Source organism: Ailuropoda melanoleuca, chromosome 10 (assembly GCF_002007445.2).
Source record: "Ailuropoda melanoleuca isolate Jingjing chromosome 10, ASM200744v2, whole genome shotgun sequence".
In the NCBI taxonomy this organism is placed as follows: domain Eukaryota; kingdom Metazoa; phylum Chordata; class Mammalia; order Carnivora; family Ursidae; genus Ailuropoda; species Ailuropoda melanoleuca.
This window is the reverse complement of record NC_048227.1, coordinates 35,606,934-35,632,821: the sequence shown is the minus strand read 5'-3', so window position 1 is coordinate 35,632,821 and position 25,888 is coordinate 35,606,934. Positions and strand designations below refer to the sequence as shown.

The 25,888-nt window shown below is 46.4% G+C and overlaps 1 protein-coding gene across 6 annotated transcripts in view; it reads right to left on the bottom strand.

Moving 5' to 3' along the window:
- Positions 1-25,888, bottom strand: part of CREBBP (CREB binding protein) — a 123,400-nt gene that overhangs the window by 45,105 nt on the left and 52,407 nt on the right. For 5 of the 6 annotated variants that reach the window (XM_034670472.1, XM_034670471.1, XM_034670476.1 and 2 more), the window contains exons 3-5: positions 23,053-23,229; positions 7,283-7,523; positions 5,840-5,953 (exon numbers count right to left, since the gene is read on the bottom strand). In XM_034670472.1, coding sequence (XP_034526363.1) covers positions 5,840-5,953; positions 7,283-7,523; positions 23,053-23,229 — 532 coding nt within the window. The remainder of the gene's footprint in view (positions 1-5,839; positions 5,954-7,282; positions 7,524-23,052; positions 23,230-25,888) is intronic. The other variant, XM_034670475.1, reaches the window with a different exon arrangement.

The window sequence follows — 25,888 nt, the reverse complement described above, 5'->3', positions numbered from 1 at the left end:
ACTCCCCCCTCCAAACTTTCAACATGCGTCCACCATGTTCCTAAAACTAACAGGCCAGATTTTCTAAAAGAACTCTGATGTTGGGGCGCCTGGGTGGCTTAGTCGGTTGAGCATCAGACTCTTGATCTCCTCAGCTCAGGTCTTGACCTCAGGATTGTGAGTTCAAGCCCTGCGTTGGGCTCCACACTGGGCATGGAGCCTACTTAAAAAACAAAACACAACACAACACTCTGATGTTAAAAAGGAAGTAATCATGGTAAGATGGTTTATTTTCCTATCATCTATTGGTCTAAGAAAGAACAGACCCAGACTATATTTGCTACATACACATGAATTGTGGAGAAGAATTTAAAGAAAGAAGGTGTCTAGGTGGCCCTCTGTTCAGGGTGAAGAAATAACTTTTCCTACTATATTCCACTTTGATCCACCCAGCCCCGAATGCCATCCTTTCCATCAAAATGCCCCACCTTAGGGCGAATGCCACTCCCAAGCCAAAAGCCATAGATGGGGAAGCCAGAGCCTCCCATGGAAGATGCTGACATGGTCACTGTATTTGTACTTGTGTTAAAAGCATTTATTTCCTACATATAAACATTTTTGTGGTTTTTTATTTAAAAACACACATTATCGATCAGAACACAACTAAGCATTTGGTACTTGATAATCCTAACAATTCAGAGGCACGGAAAACAAAGCACAAGAAAGTAAAAAAGGTCTCTGACATTTAAGCATGGTCCAATTTGAGTCTAAATGACAAATGCTACTTCTGGGTGACACAAATACCTCAGGGTAAGGGAATGCAGACATTTACTATAGGGGTGAAGACTGGTTGAAAGAGGAGTTATCAGGTAAAAGGGAACTCTGTTTAAACTATTCTGTGTGCCCGAAATACTATCATCTCTCCTAGAAGTCTTCCCAATCTCTCGGGTGTCAGTAAGGCTTCCTGCAATTCCCACAACGCCTACTGGGCCCCTGCTTCTCTCTGGGCTTTTCTACCTCACACACTCACTCACTCAGTCCACAGGTGGACTATGGGGGGCGCTCGCCAAGGCTCCAGGACCAAAGCACAAAGTCTGCACTCAGGGAGCACAGGGGGTGCTGGGAGAGAGAACGCCTTCACCTAATAATCCCCTAAGTCACGGCAGCTCCGGCTCCTGGAGGGAGAAAACCGTGCTCGCGTCGTCATCCCTGTACAATCCCTGAAGGCAGGACCAGCATGTGGCTCATGCATATAGGCCGTGTACAGTGCCAAGCACACAGCCCTGGGAAGGCCCTGCCGAGTTCAGGGCGCTGTGGCAGAGCATGCGGCCTTCCCAGGGCCCTCCCGGCACGCAGCACCGCAGGCCTCGGGGCCGAGTGAAATCGAGGAGCGCTGGAGCAGCAGCACTCATTTATCAGGCATCACTGAGAACCAGTGGCACTTCCGCATTCATCAATTTTACACATTATCGACATCTACCTCTTTAAATGTCAAAGCCTCTTGCTCTTTTTCCCATTTTTACATCTTTCCTTTCTTAGAGCTTCATGCTCTATTTCATACAGTCTGTCCCCTCACAGTGTCTCAATACAGCAATCCCTATGCGTCAGTGGCATTCCCACCTGCAGCGCATCTTCAAGATAACCCAACATCTCCACTGCCTCACCACTCCCCTGCTGCAGCTAAGTTGGGAGCCCATGACCTAGGAAATAAAAGGCCAAGTTTTCCAGTGGGCTCTTTTCAGGACTTTCCACGTAGGTCCAGGGCAGTCTTCCCTCCGAGAGAGCTGAGACTGCTCCACTAACAGGTCCTGCGTCCAGAGCACACTGCAAACACTCAAGTTCCCAGCTGTTCTCAGTAAAACTGGACACGATGTGAAAATCCAATGAAAATGGACAAACTAAATTTCAAAGCTTTGTCAGTGCAGTGGGAGATTTACCACGAAGCAGGCAAAGCAGCTAATAACTAGTCACCGCTTAGATTTCTACTGAAAAAGTCATGCTGGAATTAACTCAGACCTGCAGACATCTCTGCAGAGTGGCTTCCACGCCACTGTGCCTCCCAGATGCTGCATGAACCAGGACGGCCTTCCTTTATAGCATCTTCCTCTTCCTCCTTTTTTTTTTTTTTTAAACAAACAATCACTACACCCCATGTGGGGCTCTAACTCACAAACCCGATTTCAAGAGTCACATGTTCTACTGATGGAGACAGTCTGGTGCCCTTCCAGCATCTTCCTGTGCACGGTGCAGGGCAGGACAAGCAAGAACACCTAAGGCCCAGAGCCGGACCTCCAGCACAGCCACCATCGAGCAGGAACACAAGGCATGCAACAAGTTTTCTTCAGAAGCCAAACAACTCAGGAGGGGCAACACTGTGGGACCCAGAAGAGCAAGGCAAAAGCTACTTTGAAATACATCACCACTGACTGTTGGGTACTTAAATTAGGGGCAGACAAGCCTACAGCTCTACCCTTACAGCATCTGAGTTCCACTGCAACCTCTGCTCCCCATCCCAAGCACAGGCCGTCATGAGAGGCATGCGAGAGTCTCTGAAGGGCTCTCGGGTGGAACAAGGGCCTGTCCAACAAACACTCGCTGGGCCCCAGAGGAGGCTGCTCCATGAACCGAAGATTTAAGCAAGGAGATCTGCACTCACGTCATAAAGGAAGGTGCTTCACAATCACAAGCACTTAAAATCGCAACAGACAGCCAGACTAGGTAGTGAGGGTCAAGCCTGTGGAGGTATGCAAACGCTGGACCAGAGGACTGCTGACTTAGACACCCCCCATCGTCATGCTGCGGAGCTCGGCCCGCGTTTGGCCTGGTGAGGAGGGTGATCCTGCGACACTGATTCTGACAATCCTTGTGGGATTCTGAGTCAGGAAACCCATGATTTCCCCAGAGTGACTTAAAATTTGTCGAGGGCTTTGGGACAAACACCTAGCCCTTCAAGGCTTCCAGGGCTGCACACCTCAGCTGTTACTGTGCATGGTGTCACCCAGGAACTTGCTGAAATGCGGATTCTAACAGAGGACGTCTGGGATGGGGCCTGAGCTTCTGCCTGTGCAGCCTCATCTGACGACTCTACTTGGAGTAGCAAGAACCCCCCTGATGAGGCAACAGGAGTTCACATAGGGAATTCGGTCTTGTGTTCACACAGTCCTGTGCACGGGAATTTTTGCCAGTCAGATGGCAGAAGTGACATTAGGTGTATACGTTGAAAAGTTCTAATTATTCAATAAGATCTGATTATTTCTGTAAGGGAAGGATAGCCCATGATCAGTGATAACACAATCTCAAGAAGACAACTCAAAGAAAAATCAAACAAAATCTCAACATAGGCCACAAAGGTAACCAATGGTATAGTTTAGTTTCACGGATGATGCCAGTAGGTTCTCTCAGCAGAGACATCCACGGAAGAAGTGAGGCAGTGGAGTGTGTGCGCATCTGTAGGAAACCTGCCGGCAAAGCACAGCCTTGGCAAGCACGGTGAGTCTCCTGGCAGCCCCCAGGGCCCCAAACCTCTTGCCACAAACACTCCCTCTCTCCCCGAATCCCCTCGCTTGCACGGGAATCTCTGAGTCCATGCTGGTTGTGCGGACACTGTGCTGTCTGGAGTGTCCTGCCATCGTTACTGTATTGGAATTGGGCTACATCAAGCCCTGCCCTCCAGCACATGAGGGTCCTCCCCTCCTTCCTGTGGCACAGCTGTCACATCGCTGCAATGTCTATACTCTGACTCTGGCCACTGACTTGAAGCTGTCAGAGGGCTGGACCCACACTTCCTCCCCGCTGCCTAACCCCATGGGCACACACCGCCAGCACAATTGGCTTCAGGGGAGGAGGAAGAGCACACACTTACAGAAGCACACTGCTGGAAGTTTCTCACCCACCAGATCAACCTTCTGCCCTCAGAAAACCACAGTGCTAGAGAGAGCTAGAAGAGAACACTCAGGGCCGAAACCTAATCTGAGAAGTATTTAACCATTTCTTACATAAGTGCTTTCATTTCTTTTACAAAAAAGTTACCAGAACCTCGCATAAAGTTAATCTAAATATTCCCGGTGACTTTACGTTATGAAATCACCCTGGCGACACCTCACAGTCTGACTAGTGGAAACGCTGTGGTTTACCACTTCAGAGCGCGCACTGATCAACTGTCACAACATTCCGGCAGTCGTAAGGGTGTTGGAAAAGAAAAAACCCACATATTATTTCTTTTCTTTTTTAAAACAAAAACCGCGTGTTTCTTAAAAAGAGAAATCATAAGAGTTTAACATTGTCATGGCAACACATACTAAAAACAAAAGGTCCCAGAAAAGCCACACCACCAAATGAGAAGTTCAGAATGAAATCCTAACTTATTATTCATGGAATGAATATTTTGGCACTTAAAAAGCCTGTTACTGAAATGTGTCCTGAAACACAAGAAAATGTAACCACCACAATACACTAGTTAAAAAAAAAGTTTTACACTGTGAGGAAAAACAGGCTTATACCAACAGAACTGCTGTCCCAAATATGTGGTGGTTCTGAAAGCCCTAGATCCCTAGAACTTCATGTCATGTAAGAGAGGTCCTGGAAAATCATGTATTAATTCCAGTTGTGGTCAAAGAAAAATTTAGCTGATTTAGGAAAGTGCCTTTTTAAAGGAAACTTAGCGTGAGTCCTTCTGCAGGGAAGGAAGACGACGGGCCCATAAGTGGCTGGCCACTCAGGAGGGACGCCCCCGGCGTCACTGGTGCAGCAGCCACAGCAGTCTTAGGAACAGCATGCTTTCCACCGTGCCCCGTGCCCCAAGGAGACGAACAGAGAGACAGCTGCACAGGCTCTCCAGGCAGCAGTGGGGTCTCGAGGCAGATGATCAAGAAGGATGAGAGCGATGAACACGCAACTACAAACAAGATGGCACAGACGAGATGGAGGATGAGCAAGACTGTGTGGTGCTGGAGGCCGCGGGGAGCAGCTCCAGCCAGAGGGGTGGCATCGCACCAGAGGGCACGTCCTATGTGTCCAAACTGAGGGACAAACCTAAAGACCACAGTTTTACCTCTGAAGTGACAGGAAAGGACTTAAAACCGGAAGAGATGCTCATCCTTTCCCTGCTCTGATGCCCAGAGGGCAGGGATCCCCCAGGGAGCCACACTCCGGCCTCCTGAGCCGGGGCCTCGGCTCTGCTGACCAGCTAAGGGCTACACAGATGGCTCGAAAGACAACAAAATGATGGGAATGGTCAGGATGCAGCCAGTCCTGGGGCAGAGACTCTCAATCTGTGCTGAATAAATAGTTAGTTACACAAACAGGTCTGGGAACTGCCTCTGCACGGAGGAGGGCGAACCTCCCAAGCGTCTACATGTGGCACTTTGTACTGCCCCTGTCTGCCTGACTCTTCCATAACACAGCCCTCTCCAAACTTACTTTAGGATAAGGCGTTTCAATTCCAAAGTAAGTGTCCCCTCTATTTCCCCGCCCCCTCGGAAGTCACTGCCATTATAGTGATGCGACATTCAAACCCTCAAGATACTGAGTGTCTGTCAAGACATAGGAAGCCTTGTCACGTCTGCTCTGTGGTCACAGCAACCCTCCTCTGCACTGCTCCGCTGCTGCCAATTCTGGTGTGTGTGTGCAGGGGTGGGGACGAGATCCCGGAGAGGCCCTGGGCCCTGTGCACACTGAGAATCCGTCTCTGGCTAAGCTCAGCTTCCCCCTGGTGTTGCAGTGCAGCTCCGCCTCCGTGTCTCTGCTCGCCTCTAGACCTTGTGCTCGTGATCTCTGCCCTGCTTCCTACCTTCTCTCCCGCACTCTCTTTCCAAGTAGCTGTTCTCACCTCCGAGCTTCTCTACCCCCAATGCTCACTTACTTTGTTGGTTTCGCTTGTCACTGGCATTTTTCAAAGGGAGGCAAACAGGACAGTCATGTCGTGTGCAGTTCTTCCAATGAGAGATGATTTGTCGTGAAGATGCACAATGGGCAACTATGACCAGAAAAACAACGAGATGTTATTTTTCTATCCAGATCGTCACACTTTCAATTATACCTAAATTATAATGCCAGATTCCATAAGAAAATGGTAACACGTGTAACCATAACACAGTACAGGCAGTCCTCAACTTACAAACAGGATGTTTTCCAAAACGTTTGTAAGTCGACTGTTGAGAATTCTAAACACAAATTTCCCACAGAAGCAATGTCATGGATGATGGTGATTAAGGTTCGGCCCACAAAACAAAAACAAAACAAAAACTATCTGACTTGGAATACTGAACAAGTGGAATGAAAGTTAGGACAAATAATAATTATGTCATGTCACTAGTGAAAATAAAAATTCTACATTATGTTAAAAGGATGAAACCATCTCAACACTATAGTTCAAGAAATACATACAGAGAAGCAAATGAGAGGTCTGGGGAGATTCTAAAGGGGACGCCGGGCACTTTTCTAAGTACGTGAGAGGGTGACTCAACCTAGTGGTTACTCTGAGCCTTCACTGTCACTCCATACTGAGGCACTGTGATTTCTTTCTAAAGGTCTAGCACGACCCTCGTCTGCTTCTCCATCAGGATCACGGTTATGCTGGGGTAAAGGTCACAAAGGGAGAGAGGGAGGTCAGGGAGAGATTCTCCCCAAGGTCTAGGAGCACAAGTAAGAAGAGAAAGAAGGAGGATAAAGATGAAAGTATAGTTGTAAGAAACACTTTCTTCTGCAGACTTGAGGTGTCCACCAGAGAAGAGGGGGAAGGGAGCACATGATGCGCCTGATTCACCCCCTTCTCAAGAAGGAAGGAAGGAGGTGGCAGGGATGATACAGTGCACACGGCTTCCCGTGTCACGGACTGTGGCCGAGGACAACGTCGCTGGTATCCTGATCGGCCTCAAGATGAAAGGGTGGAGGAGCAAGGCGGGAGCCCCGGCAGTCAGAACACGTGAAACAGCTGCAAGACAGATGCTCTAGGTTTGGGGAGGGGTGTGCGCGCACACGCCTGTGCCATTCTGCCCAAAAGAAAACCGTGCTCTAGACATTTATGATAAAGACAGTGCTCAAGAAGTGACAAATGTCTTCTGTGACAGAGGAAGGAGGAAGAGAACAAAGGCAGGGCACAGCCTCATCCAGTAGAAGCTCAGAGAATATCAGGAAACCAAACCACCTTTTTCCTGAGCAGGTTAAGCATGCCAGTGGCCTCTGCCTGGTTGCTGTGTGGACACCGAGGTTGCAGGAACCTTACTAACAAGAGAACTCCCGAGGAATACCGAAGACACATTTCATCCTAAGCTACGTGACCAGGATGTCAGAAAACGGCACTTACCTTGACAGGCTTTCCCAGCCTGACAATGTGTCATGTGATTCAAAACATTTTTCATGGTTCGACAATGTGGGAGAGAGCAGGCCCGAACCTCTCCGTTCGCTTGTTCTCGTCTCTGACACTTATGAGCGTGAAGCAGGAGGACCAGTTGCTGCTGTATCAGTTTGCGCTTCTCCGGATCTGCAGTGGGGCCTGCGGCGATCGCCTGTGTGGGGACAATTCCCACTGAAGTCTGCATCTGAGACTAAAATAAAACAAATTAATAAAAATATTTTAATACTCTTTCAGAGGTCTAATTCACATTCATTATTTTTCAAGCTACCGTGAAAGCTGACGGGTAATACTGGCCACAGAGAGAAGGCAGCTGGTATGGTTCTTTTTAATTCATCAGCAATTTTAAGAAAGATGCAGAAACACAGAAACAATCCAACTCAGAAGGCTGATTAAAATTCACTCGTGTGAGGATCTCGGAGAAGAAAATGACGCTTATTATTCCTCAACTGTCGTGACCAAACCCCACTTACTCTACAACATACCCAAGTGCAGGAGGCGCTGACAGCTGTCTTAGCTTGAACCACAGAAACTCCTGTTTCGGCGAGGCCCACATGCTGGCAACTTCATACGGTGCAACCTGATTAAGACGACTACCTAGGCCTGACCAATCACAACCCACTGCAAATACCCAGTGCATCCAAAGAACTGGGGCCACACACACAGCGGAGTCCACCGTCTCACGACCAGGACAGTGCTTGCTTCACTCCCGACCTCTCCTCAAAGACTAAAGTGACATACATCCGTAAGACGACACTTCCATATAGCCGTTAATGCGCAGGAAATGCTCTGCCTTCTATTAAAATTTCAACTCAGATATCTGACAATTTTTTCAAAAAGTACTCCATGATCTGCTAAGGTACAGAGATAGAATTTAACTGCTCTCATCCTTTCAAACTAACAAGCAAGTCTGACCACACCTCCTGACAGTAAAGAGAATGGGAAAGGTGACCTGTGGAGTCTTCTTATTCTTTACAGACTGCCAATGTCCTTCAGAAAACTTACCAAAGAAATTTACAAAGTGAGAGGAATGTGACATTCCTAATGTCTCATGCTCTGACCCCACAGCTCCCAGCTCCACCTCACAGCACTCACTGCCTCCCCCAAAGTACACCACCTCTCTGACTTTTCATATGAAGCATCAAAACTATCTACATGCAATTAGGAGGAAAAAACCCTATACAAATATTTATTAACGAATCAAAGTTCATTTTAAAAAAGTTACAGAGTTTTGTTGTGGTTTTATCTTTATGAGAACTCAGAAAATAAGTACGTAGAAAAGCCGCAAGGCCTCCTCGGGAGCTTGACTCCAGGAAGCCTAACCAGGGTGCAAAGCAAAAGAAAATTCCACGCTGCGGGGCAGAGCACTCCGAGAAGCACTAACTCCCGGGAGAAGAGAACCCCTCCCTCCTTACGTTGATGTTTCCCTGGTGTAAAAGTAGGGTAAGCACGCTGCAGAAAATCTGAAAAGCAACTGAGCTATGAAGGAAATAACATCTGAAATCCCAACATCCAGAAGTCCACTCTTAAAAGGTTGACAGGTTTTCCTTCTTGCAGTCTTTCCTTCTACGTACATGCATATGTATGAACCACAATCAACAGTCTTCTATCATGCACTCACAGACACATACGACTTGGTATTTACTCTAGGCTCTGTCCCGTATCATTAAGTTGTTTCATACAATATGACAGCATGATTTGTAATGAGCATATGGCTATACATTCATTTATCCAATCTCGCATTGCTCAACATGAACTACGCTCCCCGCCCCCTTCTCTTGCAACTTAAAATACAGCTTTCACAAGCAGCCTTTGACCATGCCCCCAGCAGCATTCACTACCAATATTCAAAGTCTCCTCCTTGATTGGGGTATTCCCACAGATAGAAAGTCCAATCAGAAATCCACAGGAATGGAGAAATGGAAGAGGACCCTTGTTCAGGCTTCTCTCTGTTGCATTTACAAAAATATTAAATGTACAGAAACGTAGACAGGAAAGGATACCATTATCACACCTAACAAAGTGAACAACAATTCCTTAATATTCATTAAATACTTATTAATGCAAATTTCTCTAGCTGTCCAAAAAGTGTCTTTTAGAGTTGTTCTGCAGAAACAGGACCCAATTAAGGCCCACGCCCCACATTTGGTGGTTGTTTTTAAGGTTCATGTATTACTTCCCTCCCCCTTTATTTTTTCATGATGCTGACTTGTTGAAGAGACCAGGCCAGCTGTCCTATTTCTTAAAATACAGAAATGCTACATACAAAAATATAAATCATGAAAAAGTCAGCTGAAATGCCTAAACTCACAATTAAATTATAAACTTACTGCTTTTAGGTTACTAAAGATTAACACACTGATTCTCATTTGGGGTGTTCTTAATAGCACTTTTTCAACTCTACTGACTGTAATTTGAAAGCTCAACATGTCAAAAGAGCACAGTTGGAAAGTCCAAGGCACACGTTTAACAGTAGATGCTTAATGAGCTCCACACACGGTAAATGTGTGTCTCGGGCAAAGGGGGATAGAAGACGCGCCTTGGGTACTTGTGTTTGGCCCTCCCGATGACTCTGTAGGCCTGTACGGGGCCAGTCCACTTGGCAAGGTGCTGACAAAGGCAGGGCAGAGTCAAGTGCCTCTGCTCTCAGACTGGGAGCTGGTGAGACGAAGGGGCTGCATGAACTGCAAGTGTCCCGAAATCCATCAGAAACACCCTTCACATGCTACCAGCTCCTCTGCTCGGGGCTCACTGCCCAGGCGGGCCTGAGAATGGACGAAAATGTTCAGACAAGAACCTCCCTTTAAACAAAACAAAAAAAAACACTGCCATGTTGTAAATCTGCCCAAAAGAAACGTATACATTTTATTCAATAGCCAAGAAAATTCTAAAAACTGGTAAGAAGAACGGGGAAACCTATTTTGGCAGATACTAAAACTAGAAAGCGATAGATTTCTTCATTTGTAAGTCTGGAAAAAGACACATGTATACACGAAATTAGTGTATCATAAGGTGGTTCTCAAACTGGAGAGCAGCAGCAGCAACATGCAATCCTTAAATCACCATAAATATAAATTCCAGGTGAATTAAAGTGAATAAACACAGGTTAAAGTTGATAAAAGTACTAAAAAAAAATAAAGATTATTTTTAGAATGAAGGTAAAACAACATAAAGTTTATAAAGTAAAAAAACTGAGGAAAAAATGGTGGTTTTTGAGAAGTAGAAACAGTCAAAAGACAGGACCATTTTTTTTTTAAAGATTTTATTTATTTATTTGGCAGAGAGACAGAGAGACAGCGAGAGAGGGAACACAAGCACGGGGAGTGGGAGACGGAGAAGCAGGCTCTCCACTGAGCAGGGAGCCCGATGCGGGGCTCGATCCCAGGACCCTGGGATCACAATGTGAGCCAAAGGCAGATGCTTAACAGCTGAGCCACCCAGGCGCCCCAGAAAGAGCTCTTAAAGAGGAACACAACAACAACACACACCACTACTCCACTAAAGAGTGTGTGTGGGGGGAGATGTGCAGACACCGCAACAAAGGAAATACAAGGACATGACAAACATAAAACACGCTCCACACCTCAGTGACAGAAGCGCTTGACGGAGGGAAGAGGCGTCTTCCCAACTACTGGTGGCAAAGAGGGAAGGACTGGACACTCACCCGCATAAGCACGAATGTGGACTCCTCGCTCACACCAAACCCAAACAGTAACTCAGAACAAACCCAGGACCTAACAGTGGGCACTGAACTGTGGACTCTCAGAAAAATCACAGGAGTAAATTTTCATGACACTGGACTGAAAGGAGTTCTTAGATATGTCAGCAAAAGCACAAACAACAGCAACAACAAAGAGAAGCTGGACCTCATTAAAATTAGAAACTGTTTGCTTCAAAGGACACTACTGAGAAAAGTGAGGGACAACTCAAAGAATGGGAGAAAATATTTACAAATCATAGATGTGATAGGCGCTTTCATCTAAAACATACAAAGAACCCTTACAACTCAATGATAAAAAGACAACCTAATTTAAAAATGGGCAAAATATCTGAATATTTCCCCAAAGAAGACACACGAATGGTCAATAAACACACGAAAAGCTGCTCAACACCATTAGCTATCAGGAAACACCAATCAGAGCCACAATGAGACGCTGCTTCACCCCAGCAGGACGGCCACAATTAACAAGCATGAGCACAGAACATGCTGACGAGTGTGTGCAAAGGTACACCAACGTCAAATGGAGCAGCCACCTTGGAAAACAGTCTTAAACCTAGAGTCACCATAAGCCCCAGCAACTCCCTCCTAAGTATCTACTCAAAAGAAGTGAAAACTATGTTCACACAAATGTTTGTAGCAGCATTCTTCCTAGCAGCCAAAAAGCGGAAACAACTCAGATGCCCATTAAGGGAGGAATGGAGGGGCGCCTGGGTGGCACAGCGGTTAAGCGTCTGCCTTCGGCTCAGGGCGTGATCCCGGCGTTATGGGATCGAGCCCCACATCAGGCTCCTCCGCTGTGAGCCTGCTTCTTCCTCTCCCACTCCCCCTGCTTGTGTTCCCTCTCTCGCTGGCTGTTGGCTGTCTCTGTCTCTGTTGAATAAATAAATAAAATCTTTAAAAAAAAAAAAAAAAAATTAAAAAAAAAAAAAAAAAGGGAGGAATGGAAAACAGAACGCAATGGATCCACAATGGAATACTATGCAGCTACGAAAAGCAAACACTGCCACGTGCTGCATCAAGAACTCTGCAAACATTATGCTCAGTTCAAACAGACGTCACAAAAAAGCACACGCTGTGTAATTCCATTTCCTTGAAATGTCCAGAATAGGTCATTTCACAGGGGTAGAAAATACATCGCTGGTTGCTTCTGGCTGGGGATTCACGGAAAATGGGGAGTAACTGCAAATGGTACAGGGTTTCTTTTCAGGGTAACAGAACTGTTCTAAAATTGCGGTGAGGGATGCCTGGGTGGCACAGCTGGTTAAGAGCCTGATTCTTGGTTTTGGCTCAGGTCATGATCTCAGGTTCCTGGGATCAAGACCCTCACTGGGCTCTGCCCTCAGCATGGAGTTTGGTTGAGGATTCTCTCTCCCTCTGTCTCTCCCACTTGTGCTCTCTCTCGCGCTCTAAAAAAAAAAATAAATCTTTAAAATTGATTGTGGTGACGGCTGAACAATAGAAACAATCACTGAATTATGCACTTTAAAGGCAGGAATTATATGGTATGAGTTATGTCTTAATAAAATGGTTTGTTTTTTTTTAAAAGTGTATCTCACTAACCACGAAAGAAAGAAAGAAAGAAAGAAAGAAAGAAAGAAAGAAAGAAAGAAAGAAAGAAAAAAGAAAAAAGAAAAAAGAAATTAAAATAAAAAGGCATTTTCTATCAGTGTGAACCAAAATATAATAATAACTGGTACTGATGTAGTTGTAGTCAATTTTCAGGTGTTCTGGTGATAATGGAATTTACTGTAACTTTGGAAAGCAACATGTATCAAAAAGAAAACTGTGCATTTTTTTGGTCTTGTAGTTCCACTTCTTTTAACTTCTTATTAGGGAGGTAAGAAACTCGGCTAGCGTGCTAAAATGTCTGTACAAAGACAGGCATCACACCTTGATTAAATTACTGAAAACCAGAACACCCCTAAATCCTACAGAAGGTAGGTAGACTAATTGTTGGCTACAGACCTAGTGAAAAAATATGCAGCCATGAAAAATAAGGCAGACCTCAAGTGACCCTAGTCAAAAAGCCAAGCCTGGCCCAAAACCCTGACGCCCCACCCCCGCCCCCGGGCAAAACTGTGCGATGTAATAAAATGATTGTTACGTGAGGATAACAACAACAATAATAATATAGAACTTTATGCTTTCACAAAAAAGCAGTCTATATAACACGTTAAGGTAAAAAAGGAAGTTAAAAAAATAATACCATGAAATCATTCAGTTTTTCCTTAATAACTTTATATATTTGTACCCGGTTCTTTAAAAAATCTTGTTACAATGATCTGGTGGCTATTCCTGGGCAGGGGTGAGATCCTGCTTATAAGCACGTATTGTTTGAATGTTTTACAACAAGTATCTACCATTTTTAGAATCAGAAAACATTCTACTTTGGAGAAAAAAGAAATCAGAATAATCAGTAGGAAACACTTAAGAATTAATGTGCAAATTAAAACTGTAAAGCTCCCAGAAGGTAATTAAGATGAGTATTTATTTTGTAATGCAAAGGTGGTTAAGGCATTCATCAAAAAAACCCAAAACCAACCAACCAACCAAAACAAAAACAAAGCAGTGGCTCCTAACCAATCTCCAGTAAAACCCCTTCAAACTGATTCCCCATTCCTCCCTCCAGACTAGGATTTATGGAGCTGACACAGAGCCAGAAGCATTTCTGCATTAACGAAGTTCCATAGGGGGTGCGCTTTATCGTTTTTTTTTTTTTTTAAGTGTTATACTTTTTTTCCAGATTTTCCAAAATGAACATGTATGTACTTTCACAGTGAGAAGAAAACAAAACACCAAAAAGAAAAAAGGCACACAAGTGAGTCTGATGCAGTGCAGACCAGTCTGTAAACGGAAAGTGCCAGAGGCCATAAGATAGAAGTGACATTTTCTCCATGACCAAAACTGCTGGAACAAATGCAAAGGCAATCAACAAACTAGGAAAAGATATTTGAAACACACAAGACAAAGCAAAGAGCCATGCAGGTATAACTCCTTCTCTTCCCCTTGGCCAGTCTGTATTTCTCAAGTTCTTTGTGCAGGCTGTGTTCAGTGCCCAACAAGCAACAGCTCATTTAATACCCAATCACCAAGGGAGGAACTGACTTGGGGCCAATCCCGAGGTACAACAGAAGTAACTGGGGCCCAGAAGGGTGCCCCATACTCAGAGGGGATGCTTGGTGGTGCTGGTGGGATGGGTGATCGGGAAGCCGAGCCGCACCCTTAAACTCTCTGCAGCCTACCTTGACAGAGGGCTAACCACCTTGCTTTGTAAACTGTTGTAAGAGAACCTAACAGAAAAACTGGCAGAAGACAGGAACTAAGCCACTCAGGAAAGAAAGGCATGTCTCTAGGGATGCCTGGGTGGCTCAGTCGGTTAAACATCCAACTCTTGATCATGATCTCAGGGTCCTGGGATGGAGCACCACGTTGGGCTCCACGTGTAATCTGCTTAAGATTTTCTCCCTCTGCCCCTACCCCTGTTCAAGCTCTCTCTCACTCTAAAATAAATAAATAAAATCTTCAAAAAAAAAAAAAAAGTCTCCAAATCTAAGTACTTCAATTCTCATTAGTAATCAAAGAAATGCAAATCAACATAATGAAACACCATTCTCTCCTATCAAAGGACAGAGTGATAACCCCAGCCACGGGAGCACTGTTTAATACTGGAGACACGGTACACTGCTTTTTGTCCAAGGCAATATAATGGTATCCGTCAAAGGCCTTAAAATACACGTAATGTCCATTTCTGGAACTCAAATGAGCTCACACGCAATTCCTAATCACGGAAGGAGGAGGTTGCCGTGGTGCGAGAATCACAATGGCTCCATCATGATTCTACCCTGTGTGTGCACATTCTGAGCCGTGAGTAATAGCAGGCGAACAAGTAGCTCACTGACCCAGCAGCTGCAGGGTCTATAGCCTGCTCGCCCCACTCCAGTCTTTGCTAGATTTGGCCACATGCTCTTTCACGTATCACTTGTCACAGTAACTTAATCATGGTTCATACCCCTATCCATCAAACAACCTTGAAAAGCAAGCCTTTAATATTCTGGTAATCCTTATTATTTAAGGCAATCTAACATGTACTTTTATTAGAATTGTTACTGTTACACAGGTTTGAATAAGCAGCACCAAACCCATTTCTATATATGCCCTGTATTCTATCCTAAGGATATAATCACAGATGTGTATAAAGAGCACATATAATAAAATTTATCCTGGCATGCTTCCCAGAAAAAAGTTATTTTACATTAAGCATCCAAGAAAAGGCTATAATGTCTGCAAAGACTAGTGCAAACAGTATACAGCAGGAACTGACCAAGGTGGGACAGGGGGTAGGACTGGGGGAGGGGTGGAGGGAGGCGGGAGCAGAGGTGGTGAAAGTGCTTCCTCTCTCTATGCAACTACTGCCTCAGGTCCACACGAAGCTGGAATTCTTGGAGATGGCCCTTCAGATTAGCCTGGCCCAAACTTTCCCCATCTCCAATGGGGTTCAAACCCATGCTCCTCTAGCATCCTCCCCCTGGCTCACCTGGAAACTTGACTTCTCCCCAACCTCCACTTAAACCAAAGCAAACGCCAGGTGGGACACAGGATGGCTCTGCAATATGTGCATGTTCTGATTTCCCCAGAAGGACCCTAGAACAGCTGGGTACGCAAAGCTTTGGAGCCATAAAATAAGGAAAACGCTCATTAAGTGCACACAGCTATCAAACTAGGAAGAGGGAAGGATCACCTCTGAGATGATAAAGACCAATTGTAAGGAAAGGAACGTAGCTGTTTAGATAGCACGAATAATGTTTCTTGTGTTCTCTTCTTTTTGCTTGGTGCTTATTGATTTTAAGAAATAAGATTAGCTTACAATTTAAGACTTAAATCCCGTAAGACAATAACTTAAAATGAACAAGCTGGACAAGAATGATTTTTAAATAATCTTCCAAATAAGAAATTATTTCAGAACAGAAAACAAACGGTTACATCAAGGAAGAAAACATGATAGATCGGAGGAGGGGGGGGCGGGGGGCGGTAGCAGCAAAGGCCTGGGACTAACACGTGGACACACTCCCCATTATCTCCCCAGTCTCAAGCCTCAAGGTCACTCCTACCAAACTGGAGTCAGTCTGCCAAGGAGGGGCGAGGGCTTACCTGCTTCTGCACAAATAAACCCTAAAAGATAGAATATGCTGGATCTATTCTGACGGCCAAGGTGACAGGCCAACCAGACCAAGGGTCTCAATATCAGGCCCATTCACCAAATGACCACATCATGAGAATTACCAATTTACCAAAAAGTTTTACGAAATATCCTTGAGTATCATCAGCACACGTGAACACATTCTTCAGGAATACTTACCACAGTAAGTATTCAATAATTTGGCAAATTCCTCTTGTGACACATTGGTGTCTGGTGACGTGAGCCTCAGGGCCGTTTCAGGCGGCAAGGAAAGGGAAGGGAAAATCGGCTTCTGGCACTTCAGATGCGGTGGCACACAGTGCTGACTCCGGCACGAGCTACGACTGTCCCCACCCAGCCCAAGCGTGCTCTCTACAGAGTTCTTCAAAGGGCCAGCTCACCCCTCAGAAATGCCTGGTAAACTCTGGTTGCGCTTGGGGCTGACAGGCAGGTGCAGTCAGTGGGGACACGGCCCAGCCTTAGACTTTCCTGCGGGCTCTCTACTTAATAGCAAGCGCGACCAGAGTGCCTCTGGAGATAATGTGAGCTGCTACCTAGAGGGGGTGGCTGAAGAAAGGGCTGTACTAATCAGACCCTGGAAAGAAAGTCAGATGACCCTGACTGAGTACTTGCAATCCCTATGCTATGTCTGATATCAAGGGACGTTGTTCATTTTTCTTGATTTATAGCTTCCTGGTATTTGCAAAGTATCCTATTTTGTGCTTAGGCTAGTTCCCAGCTGATATTTATTGCCAAAACAAAAGTTTAAACAGCAGCAAGAATTTACACAGCTACTGATAAGAATTCTAAACTAAGTTATTCAAAGGCCCCGCATCCACATTCTCTGAGGGATCTTCAAGATACAGGTGAAAGAGTAAGATGAAAGAAGCAGATGTCAACTCTTAAAAATACACAAACATTGAGGTTACTAGTAATGACACACACTTACTTCCTAGACTTTGTCCATGCTTCCCAGTTCAAGTAATGAGGCGCCATTCCTAACTATGGAGTGAACTGAGCTGGTGTGACCGCTCCCTCGCTGTTCATTTCCCCAGAATGACAGGGGGGCTCTCCTCGGTCCTGGGGTGGAGGGAGTTAACTATCAACCGATCAGTGACTGTAAGTTCCTGCTGTGAAGTACAGGGAGCTAGTGTACTGGGTTATGGGAAGGGGAGCATCTCTGCAGGGAACCCCTGGGTTCACAAAGCTTCACCCTGCTTGGTCATTTCAAGTCTTGACCCCTCAGTGATCAGAAACTGGACACAGGAAACAGAAAATTATGAGAATAATACTAACGGGTTGGGAGAAGCCTTCTGAGGTACTAAAGTGGACACAGAGACCAACAAAGTCAGCCGCCTCGACAGCAGGACAGCTGGACAGCAGGCTGCCAACACCGTAATGGACAGAGGCTCTGGAAAACGGTCTTCTACAAGTGGCCGGAGCAGCTTGTTTAAAAGCGCAGATTCCAATGTTAAAAGAAAGAACGATAAACCCACCTATTGGGTGATTCTACTAAACTGCCTCAGAAGAAACTGAGTGGTCCCGAGAAAGAAAAAACTGAATAGTGACCACAAAAGCAGAGATTCGCCACTCTCCTCCAAGAGAGTCTGACCGGGAAGAGTGGATGGGGTCCAGGAGCCAGTCACTCTGACACAGTGGGTCCATGGACACACCTTGAGAAACAGAGACAAAACCCTAAGATGCACAGAGGGCCTCGCACTGGCCATGGCTAATTGCTTGTCACCCCCACGCAGCTAACGGCACAGTCCCAGCTACGTCGTTCTGGCAGGACAGAGAAGACAGTCTATAGCCTCCCCCTGCATGCACAGGCCTCCATGCTTTCCTCCCGTGGACAGACCTGGACCAGCAGTGATCTGGGGGCCTCACCTGAAGCTGCCACTTCAAACTCCTGTGACATGGGCACCAATGTGAATCCCAACACATTCTCGTGAGCAATTTTAAATAAGCGGCACTCACTCCTGATGTCCCGCGTTACAACTTTAAGAATGGGGACATCTCCGTAACAGTTCTTAGTTTTTCTCAAAAAACAAACAAAAGTCCCAAACCAAACAAGAACAACAACAAAACACCCCTACCCCAGAACTTCCTATTAGAAAGAAACCTGCAGCAGACTACTTCTGGGAGCCCCACAGGAGAGTCCATGGGAGAACCTGATGAGGAGGCCCCTCTGGTCACCAAACTTTCTCAGATTAGATAAACCTAAGACGTGTTCCACTTCTTAACAACACTCCTTTAAAAACTATCCTGAACCTCTGTAAAAGGTCAGCAATGACCTGACAACTCCAGTCCCAAATGATGTCTGATGTCCCTCCCTCCTCCCCAGCTTTGTGTGTTAGGGCTTTTCCAGATGAAAGGGGCAGAAATGACAGTATCACCAGGAATGAGGGGGCCTCCTCTTCCAGAGCACTGCCTGGGAACTACATCTCCCCTCTGTGCTTCCTCACGCGTCCTTGTGCACACTCCTCCTTAATGGGCTACACGGACCTCAATCCCAGTCCACAGAAAGATGACCTAAACTCTCCCCCAACCAAAATCTGCTCCTGTTCTTTTGTCAGTAAAATTTACATAATTAAAAAATCCTTCTATCCATGAAAGCTGTTCTGGAACACTATACAGTGAATATGTATGTTTAACTATTATTATTAACTACTATTAATTCAAATTATGAACAAGTAAAATAGCATACATACTGTATTTTATTAGATCTAAATAAATCTTATTTCTAAAACAAACCTGATTCCGGAGATACTATAATCTGAAAAAAAAAGTGCATCTTAGAATCATGAAACACAATAATAATATGGTGAAATTCCTCACAAACTTAAATAATCTGCAGGAAGTTAAGAAATTACAAACATGATGGCCGAACATAGAACTGTAGTAAGATACATCTGAAAATTTAGGAAACTGTGCCAATTTGCTTTGGAATATTATCCTGAGAATCTATGAGCCCTCGACAACGACCCCACCTGCACCAGGGGCCTGGAGGGGACCCCCCCGCCGAGCCCCCCAGCACATCCCAGAGGATAATGACAGCTGGGAACCCTGCGGGGGACAAGAGAGCATATCCACAGGTCTCCGTGACCACTGACTTCAAAGAAGAAAGACCCTCCCGCAGACTGACCCACATGTTCCGGGGACACTCTTCTGCCCTGGCACCTGACTTGCCATCTCCTCCTGTTCAAATGTCCTCCTCCTCTCTCAACTGCAGAGATATCCCATTACCCAGCTCCTCCACCACCTTGTCTCCCCTGCAGGGCTCTCTGACCCCCTGTGCTACTGTATGCCCACCCGCTGGCCTGACACCCCCAACTGGACATCTCACAAGCATCTCAAAAGGGACACACATGAAGCACAATTACAAACGCCCTCCCCTCTGTCACCTCGTCCTTACCCCTCTCCAGTCAGTCTCTCCCCCAGCTCTGTAAATAGTTCCCCCACCGACCAAGTCACCTTATGTGGTGGCCCCACACTTCTGTTCCTGTGGTAAACCTTGTCTGGTCTCCTGTCCCCTCCCTCCATGATCAAGTGCACCCTCTAGTCTAGATCACTGCAATAACCCCTGCCACCCAAAGCCCTCCCTGAGCTGGCTTCTGCTGGGCCCCCAACACTCCTGTATGCCGCTCTCCACTCCTTTGAGAGTCGCCTTTCCCACTGGCTGCCCGCTGGTCCCTACACAAGCCAACGCTCTCCCAGTGTCCCCGGGTCTCTATGGCTCCTGCTCATCTTCTGACCTTGCCCTTACATGTCCTTCTTTGGTTTGGCCTAAGGAGGTCCCTGTGTCAGCCTCAACCAGGGCCATGTGTATTTTGTGATTATTTGTCCTCCATCACCACCAACCAAATTTCATGAACGAGGGGGTGAGCTCATTCACACCTGCATCCAGGGAGCACATGGGCCAGGAGAAGGTATTCGACAAATGGGGTGAATTAAAGGGATGGCCATATCCCCATCCTTTCTCAACACGACCTAGGGATGCTAGAATCCTCCTGAAACTAGGAAAAGAGAAAAGCAAGCACCCCATGACCAATGACTGAGTAGCTTAAAACCTCTCCATGAAGAGCAAGACCAGGGCATCAGGTGATGCGGTGCCAGAGGCCTGACCTGACTGTTTGGTACACGAGATCCAGTGGGGTTTTAAAAGATTATTCCCCAAAGGATGACCAAAAAATCTGCAAATAAGATCAAGACTTCATATTCTTTTTCTCCCCCATTAAAGATACGCAGTTTTTGCTACCTTCTTTCCCTCACTGTGGAAAAAAAAAATCCATAGATCCCAAGGGGCCAAATATAATTTAGAAAATTTAAGGAAGACCACAAAACATGCTCAAGGAAGCGACATACAACACAGGCAAGCATTCCCAGTGGACTCAGGGCTGCTAAAACATGATACCAGGCATTACTAAAAAGAGCTTTAGGCTTTGCAGACAGGAGCTACAGAGCCTTGAACAAACGAAAACCGCTAAGACCCTCAACTTCCTCGTCTGTAAAATAGGACACGTAGTAATGTCTTTTAAGAGGGTGTTATAAAAATAAAGTAAACCGCAGGGTATGAGGACACTTAGATCGCAGGCAAACTGTGCACTGGCTGTCCCACGTCTCTGCCAGTCCCCTCTGGTTCTCATCCCAACAGCACCAAGGCTGCGACTGGGCCATACTCCCTCATAAACACACATGCTGGCAAAGTCGGCCCCGTGCACTCCAGGTAAATGTCTGAGGACGGCACTCAAAGCCTTCCCTCCAAAGGCACCTACTGGGGATCTCTGTCAAAGGCCACGCACACCCCTGTGGGACAGTGGTGGCTAGGCCAACAGTGCAGCTCTACAGACCAAAACACTTCCTCAGTTTACCCTGATATTCTGAGAAGGCTGTGGGGGGGAGGAACGATTAAGAGAGTGCAGTCGGAAGGGAGAGGGAGAGAAAAAGACGGGGATGGAGAGAGCTAGAATGTCACGAACACAGACAGAGGACAGAATGCTAGTGTTCTTACCTGGGGCGACTGTGGGGAGAGAGGAAGGGCTGTGAGCATCTGGTGGGTTAGCGGCACGAGTCACAGGATGGCCCTCACAAAAGAGAAAGATCCAGCCCCAAATGTCAATAGTGCCGAGGGAGAAAGCAGCCCTGCCCCAGACCAAAGGGCTGTCCCCACCGTCCCCACCAGCCCTGGCACAGGTGAAGGGAACCGGAAGCCTCTCTACAGTCCAGAATGAACCTGCCCCTGACATGCACACCACTGCCAGGAATTCAATCCCCAGGAGCAGAGGCAGGCGGCGGAACCCAAGGCAAAGGCACTCTGCCACCAAGCTGTAGGTAAAGGAGAGAAGATGGGGAAAATGGGCTGGGGGAAGATCTGAAAAGAGAGAAGGGAGGAAAATGTAAGGTGGGGTTTCCCAGACTACAAAACACAGACTATCTGCACAGAAGCACACACTCCCACTCTGGCTGAGCTCAGAGGACGATCGCCACACTCGAGTCCACACAAGGAGACTGGAAAAGGAAGAGCAGGGACAGCATGGGTGCCAGGTCCTGGCCTGCTGCCCCAGAGCGCAGAGGAGCCGACCCAGGGAGTGGTGGCTTTGATTGGGGCTCTGGGTCTACACCACTGAGAACAGGACAATCCTGGCAACAAAATATTACTGCAAGGAGAGCAGCAGATCCAGGGACTTTATGGGGAGATGATCAGAAGAAATAAAGCAGTAAAAACTTTAAATAGTTTGAGAACACATTTTATTACTTGTACCCCCCCCCTTTTTTTTTTTAAAGAAGGAAGAATGCAACGGAGATAATACTTGATCAGGACACCTTGCTCTTACTCCATTTTCTGATTTTAGCAAAATCTAAGAGTAATCCAACTCCCCCCTCCACTTCCAACAGCCTCAAAACTCTAAGTATTGCAAGCAATGTCAATTTCTTAGTTGTGACAACTGTACGAAGGTTACATAAGATGCTAACATCAGAAGAAGCCAAGTGACAGATATACAGGAATTCTCTGTGGTATCTTCATAGATAAGATAAAGAAAAAGTTTTTTAAAAATCAAAAGACAAACCAATGATGATGCTGCTTTTCTGAATATAATCCCCAGCTTTCTTCTGAGTCTTTCAAAACCGCTACTGCACAAACTACGTGGATGGCAGCTCAGAAGGGCGGGCAGGTCCCCAGCAACAAGCCCGGGGAAGAAGACAGCTGGCCTCGGCCGACCACCAAAGGCATATCAGATATTCAGTCTCTAAGAGTGCACAGTGAAGTCTGACAAAAGAACACACTTGCCCCTCAGGGTCTGGAATTTTAAAAGATTCCATTTTGCAGGGCAAAAGGATCTATTTTCCCATTCCTATCTTGGTTAGTTAGGCTAGGAGGTTCCAAGGCTAGCTTCTCTTACAGGCGGGAAATTTCAGGAAGAAGAAACACACGTGAAACCCTCTATCAAGACGGACACAACAGCTCATCTTCCAGGCACACTACGGTTCTCGGAGATAAAGGCCCTTCGATGGGCTTCTCTGGACGGCCTGAAGCACGAGCAGGAAGTTAGAAAAGCCCAGCTCTCTACTGCTCCACCACTGCCATGAAGCTCCCCCGGCACAGAGGGAGCGGGGAGGACTGGCTGAGCCACAGATACCCAGCCTCCGGCTGCCAGCTCATCAAAGGAAGTGCGAACTCACCGAGAGAGGGCTCCTTGTGAGTACTTTTCTTCTCCTATCACCCATGACACATGTCCAGCTGCAGATCTCCACAGTTAGCATGACACACTCCACACACCAAAGCACCCCCTGGAGACCACAGCCTGAGGGCCAAGGACAACTTACCATGTTTGGCACGTTGGTGACTGAAGCATTCTTGATGTCTGTAGGGAAGGGAGGCAAACTATTGACCATGCTCTGTTTGCTGGATAACTGGGGGTTCACTCCAGGGGCTCCCATTTGCTGCCCTCCAGTTTGACTAAAGGGCTGTCCGAATGGACTTGTGTTACCAGTCATTCCCATCTGAAACAGAAAGAGGCAACATGAGCTGTCACATGTCATACAAGAAGGGCCTCAGAAATGCTCACCTTTGACCCACTGAAGCAAAAAATCATTAGTTCTTGTGAAACCCTCATTTTAATTATAAACTGAAGGCTCATTCTCCAGGTTCCGTTTGGATTATGAACAGAGCAACTTGCTCTAATGGCTGCACACTAAAGGCAGAAGGGCAAGAAGCCGCTCCCGACCGCTCTGCCTGCCCCTCCTTAACCACCATCCCAAGAGCCAGTGCATTTCCACCCTCACCCCAGCCGTACTCCTCACCCTCACACCCCCATGCCCCGACAGCGGCAGCAACACATTAAGGAAATCACCTGGAAAACAAGAGCTTCCAGAATCACTGACAAAGGGGAGTTCCTTGAGTTTGATCCTGAACCACTCTCCCTGAGTAACTACTTTCTTTCAAGTTCCTCCATCAGACTGAAACTTTGTTTCCATTAGCTTAAACTACGCAGTGGGCATGTTGACAAAGAAATGACATAACCCCTGGAATTCACTTTAAAATAATCCCAGGAGGCAAGGAGTAGTGGCAAGAGAGGGGCCTAGATGAAAAGCTACTGCCATATGTTGCTAACTCCTAACTAGGTGACAGGTGTGGGGGGCTGCTTTACTATCTTCTTTAATATCACAAGTCTGAGTGTGCCATAAAGAAGTTATTTTTTTTTATAATATATAATTTTTTATTTTTTTTTTAAAGAATTTTATTTATTTATTCGACAGAGATAGAGACAGCCAGAGAGAGAGGGAACACAAGCAGGGGGAGTGGGAGAGGAAGAAGCAGGCTCATAGCTGAAGAGCCTGATGTGGGGCTCGATCCCATAACACCGGGATCACGCCCTGAGCCGAAGGCAGACGCTTAACCGCTGTGCCACCCAGGCGCCCCAANTTTTTTTTTTAAAGATTTTATTTATTTATTCGACAGAGATAGAGACAGCCAGAGAGAGAGGGAACACAAGCAGGGGGAGTGGGAGAGGAAGAAGCAGGCTCATAGCTGAAGAGCCTGATGTGGGGCTCGATCCCATAACGCCGGGATCACGCCCTGAGCCGAAGGCAGATGCCCAACCGCTGTGCCACCCAGGCGCCCCGTGGAGTTATTTTTTTAAATTAGTGAAATAAAATAAAACACACAGTAGCTAAAGGCATGAACAGGAAGGAGGAACCCCCATCTATGCCTCCCCCCAGCTCCCGTCCGCCCATGACCGTACAGCAGTGACCTCAGGAGCCCTGCAGCGACACCCTGCCCCACCCGCCACTCCGGAGAGACTGGCTTCTCCGGTTGCCTGCCCACGCTTTTCCTCAAAGCTCTAATACGCTACCTATTGCCTAGTGCTCGCTCTACTCCTCTGGTGTCTTGGTGAGTCTGATGTTTGGAAAATGGGAGGAAGGGTCCCCTGAGGGAGGACCTCCTAGGGAAGAGCTCTCCCCGCAATCAAGAAACCATGGCTCGGCTCTCCCGGCCGACCCCACACAGGGACCGGCCGACCCCACACAGGGACCGGGAACCGCTGCCGCCGCGCAACTTCCATTCACTCCTCCTACGGACCCTGACCTCACCTGTACGTGGAGTGTCTTCAACAAGAAGAATTACATTATTTCTTTCAGCTCTAAGATTTTAGGTTGCAAACAAACCAACGCTCACCACAGCTGACCTTTTTCAGCTGAAATGTCCACATAAAAACACAAAAAAAGACAAACCAGTAAAAGCAAGAAGAGCTTGTTCCTGAGCACGTTCCCATGCGCAGGTGGCTTCTAGGTATGGCCCTCACGGCTGACATTTTCACCTTTTTGAAACTGAACACATTACAGTTGCCACTTTTGCCCTATTTGCTTCCCTTGAGTGAATGGAAACAAATTTAAATTCAATTGAACTTCAAATTCAACCTGAGTAACTGAAACAAAAACAAAATCTTCTCAAAGCCCAATAATTACGCTCAACTTTCAGTTCAGAGGATTTAACCAAAGCGACACGGTAGCTCAGGAAACAACGTAACGGGCATTTCTGATTCTCGACTAGGTTCCTTCAGGTGTTACCTGAAACTTTGAAGGACTGAAACAAGAACTTGTATTTTCAAAAAATATTACCACAAATTAACTCCATGCAGTAATTATTTCTCTCAGAAATTGTTTTATTGAATAAAATCAAACCCTGTTTGTAAAGGCCCACGAATTTGCAGAAAAAAGAGTTAGGATTTCTACTTCTTAGATTTCATTTAAAATTTCTTTACCTAGGACCATGTATGCTAGAAGGCATGTGCACCATTCACGCCTCCATGAACGTGCCCTGTCCTCGCGGCTGGCCAGGACTTCCTGAGGTGCCTGCTGTGACCATGCCCGGTCTTGAGCATGTGTAGATGCAACTCTCCCACCCGCCACAGAGTGCACTCTTTAGAGCCACCAATCCAACAAACAAGAAAATCAATGTTGTGTTAGTTTCTAGCATCAACAAACCAAAGTGGGCAGCAGCTAGAGGGTGGGAAGGAGAAGTAACTGTCCTCCTATTCACACCAACCGTTCAAGGTCGTCACGTGACCCCTTTGGTGCAGAGAGAAGTAAACACCAAGAGGCCAATGAACTCCCAAAGGAGTTCTTTGAGTCTCAAAGTTCATCCAACCTGTTTTTGAAA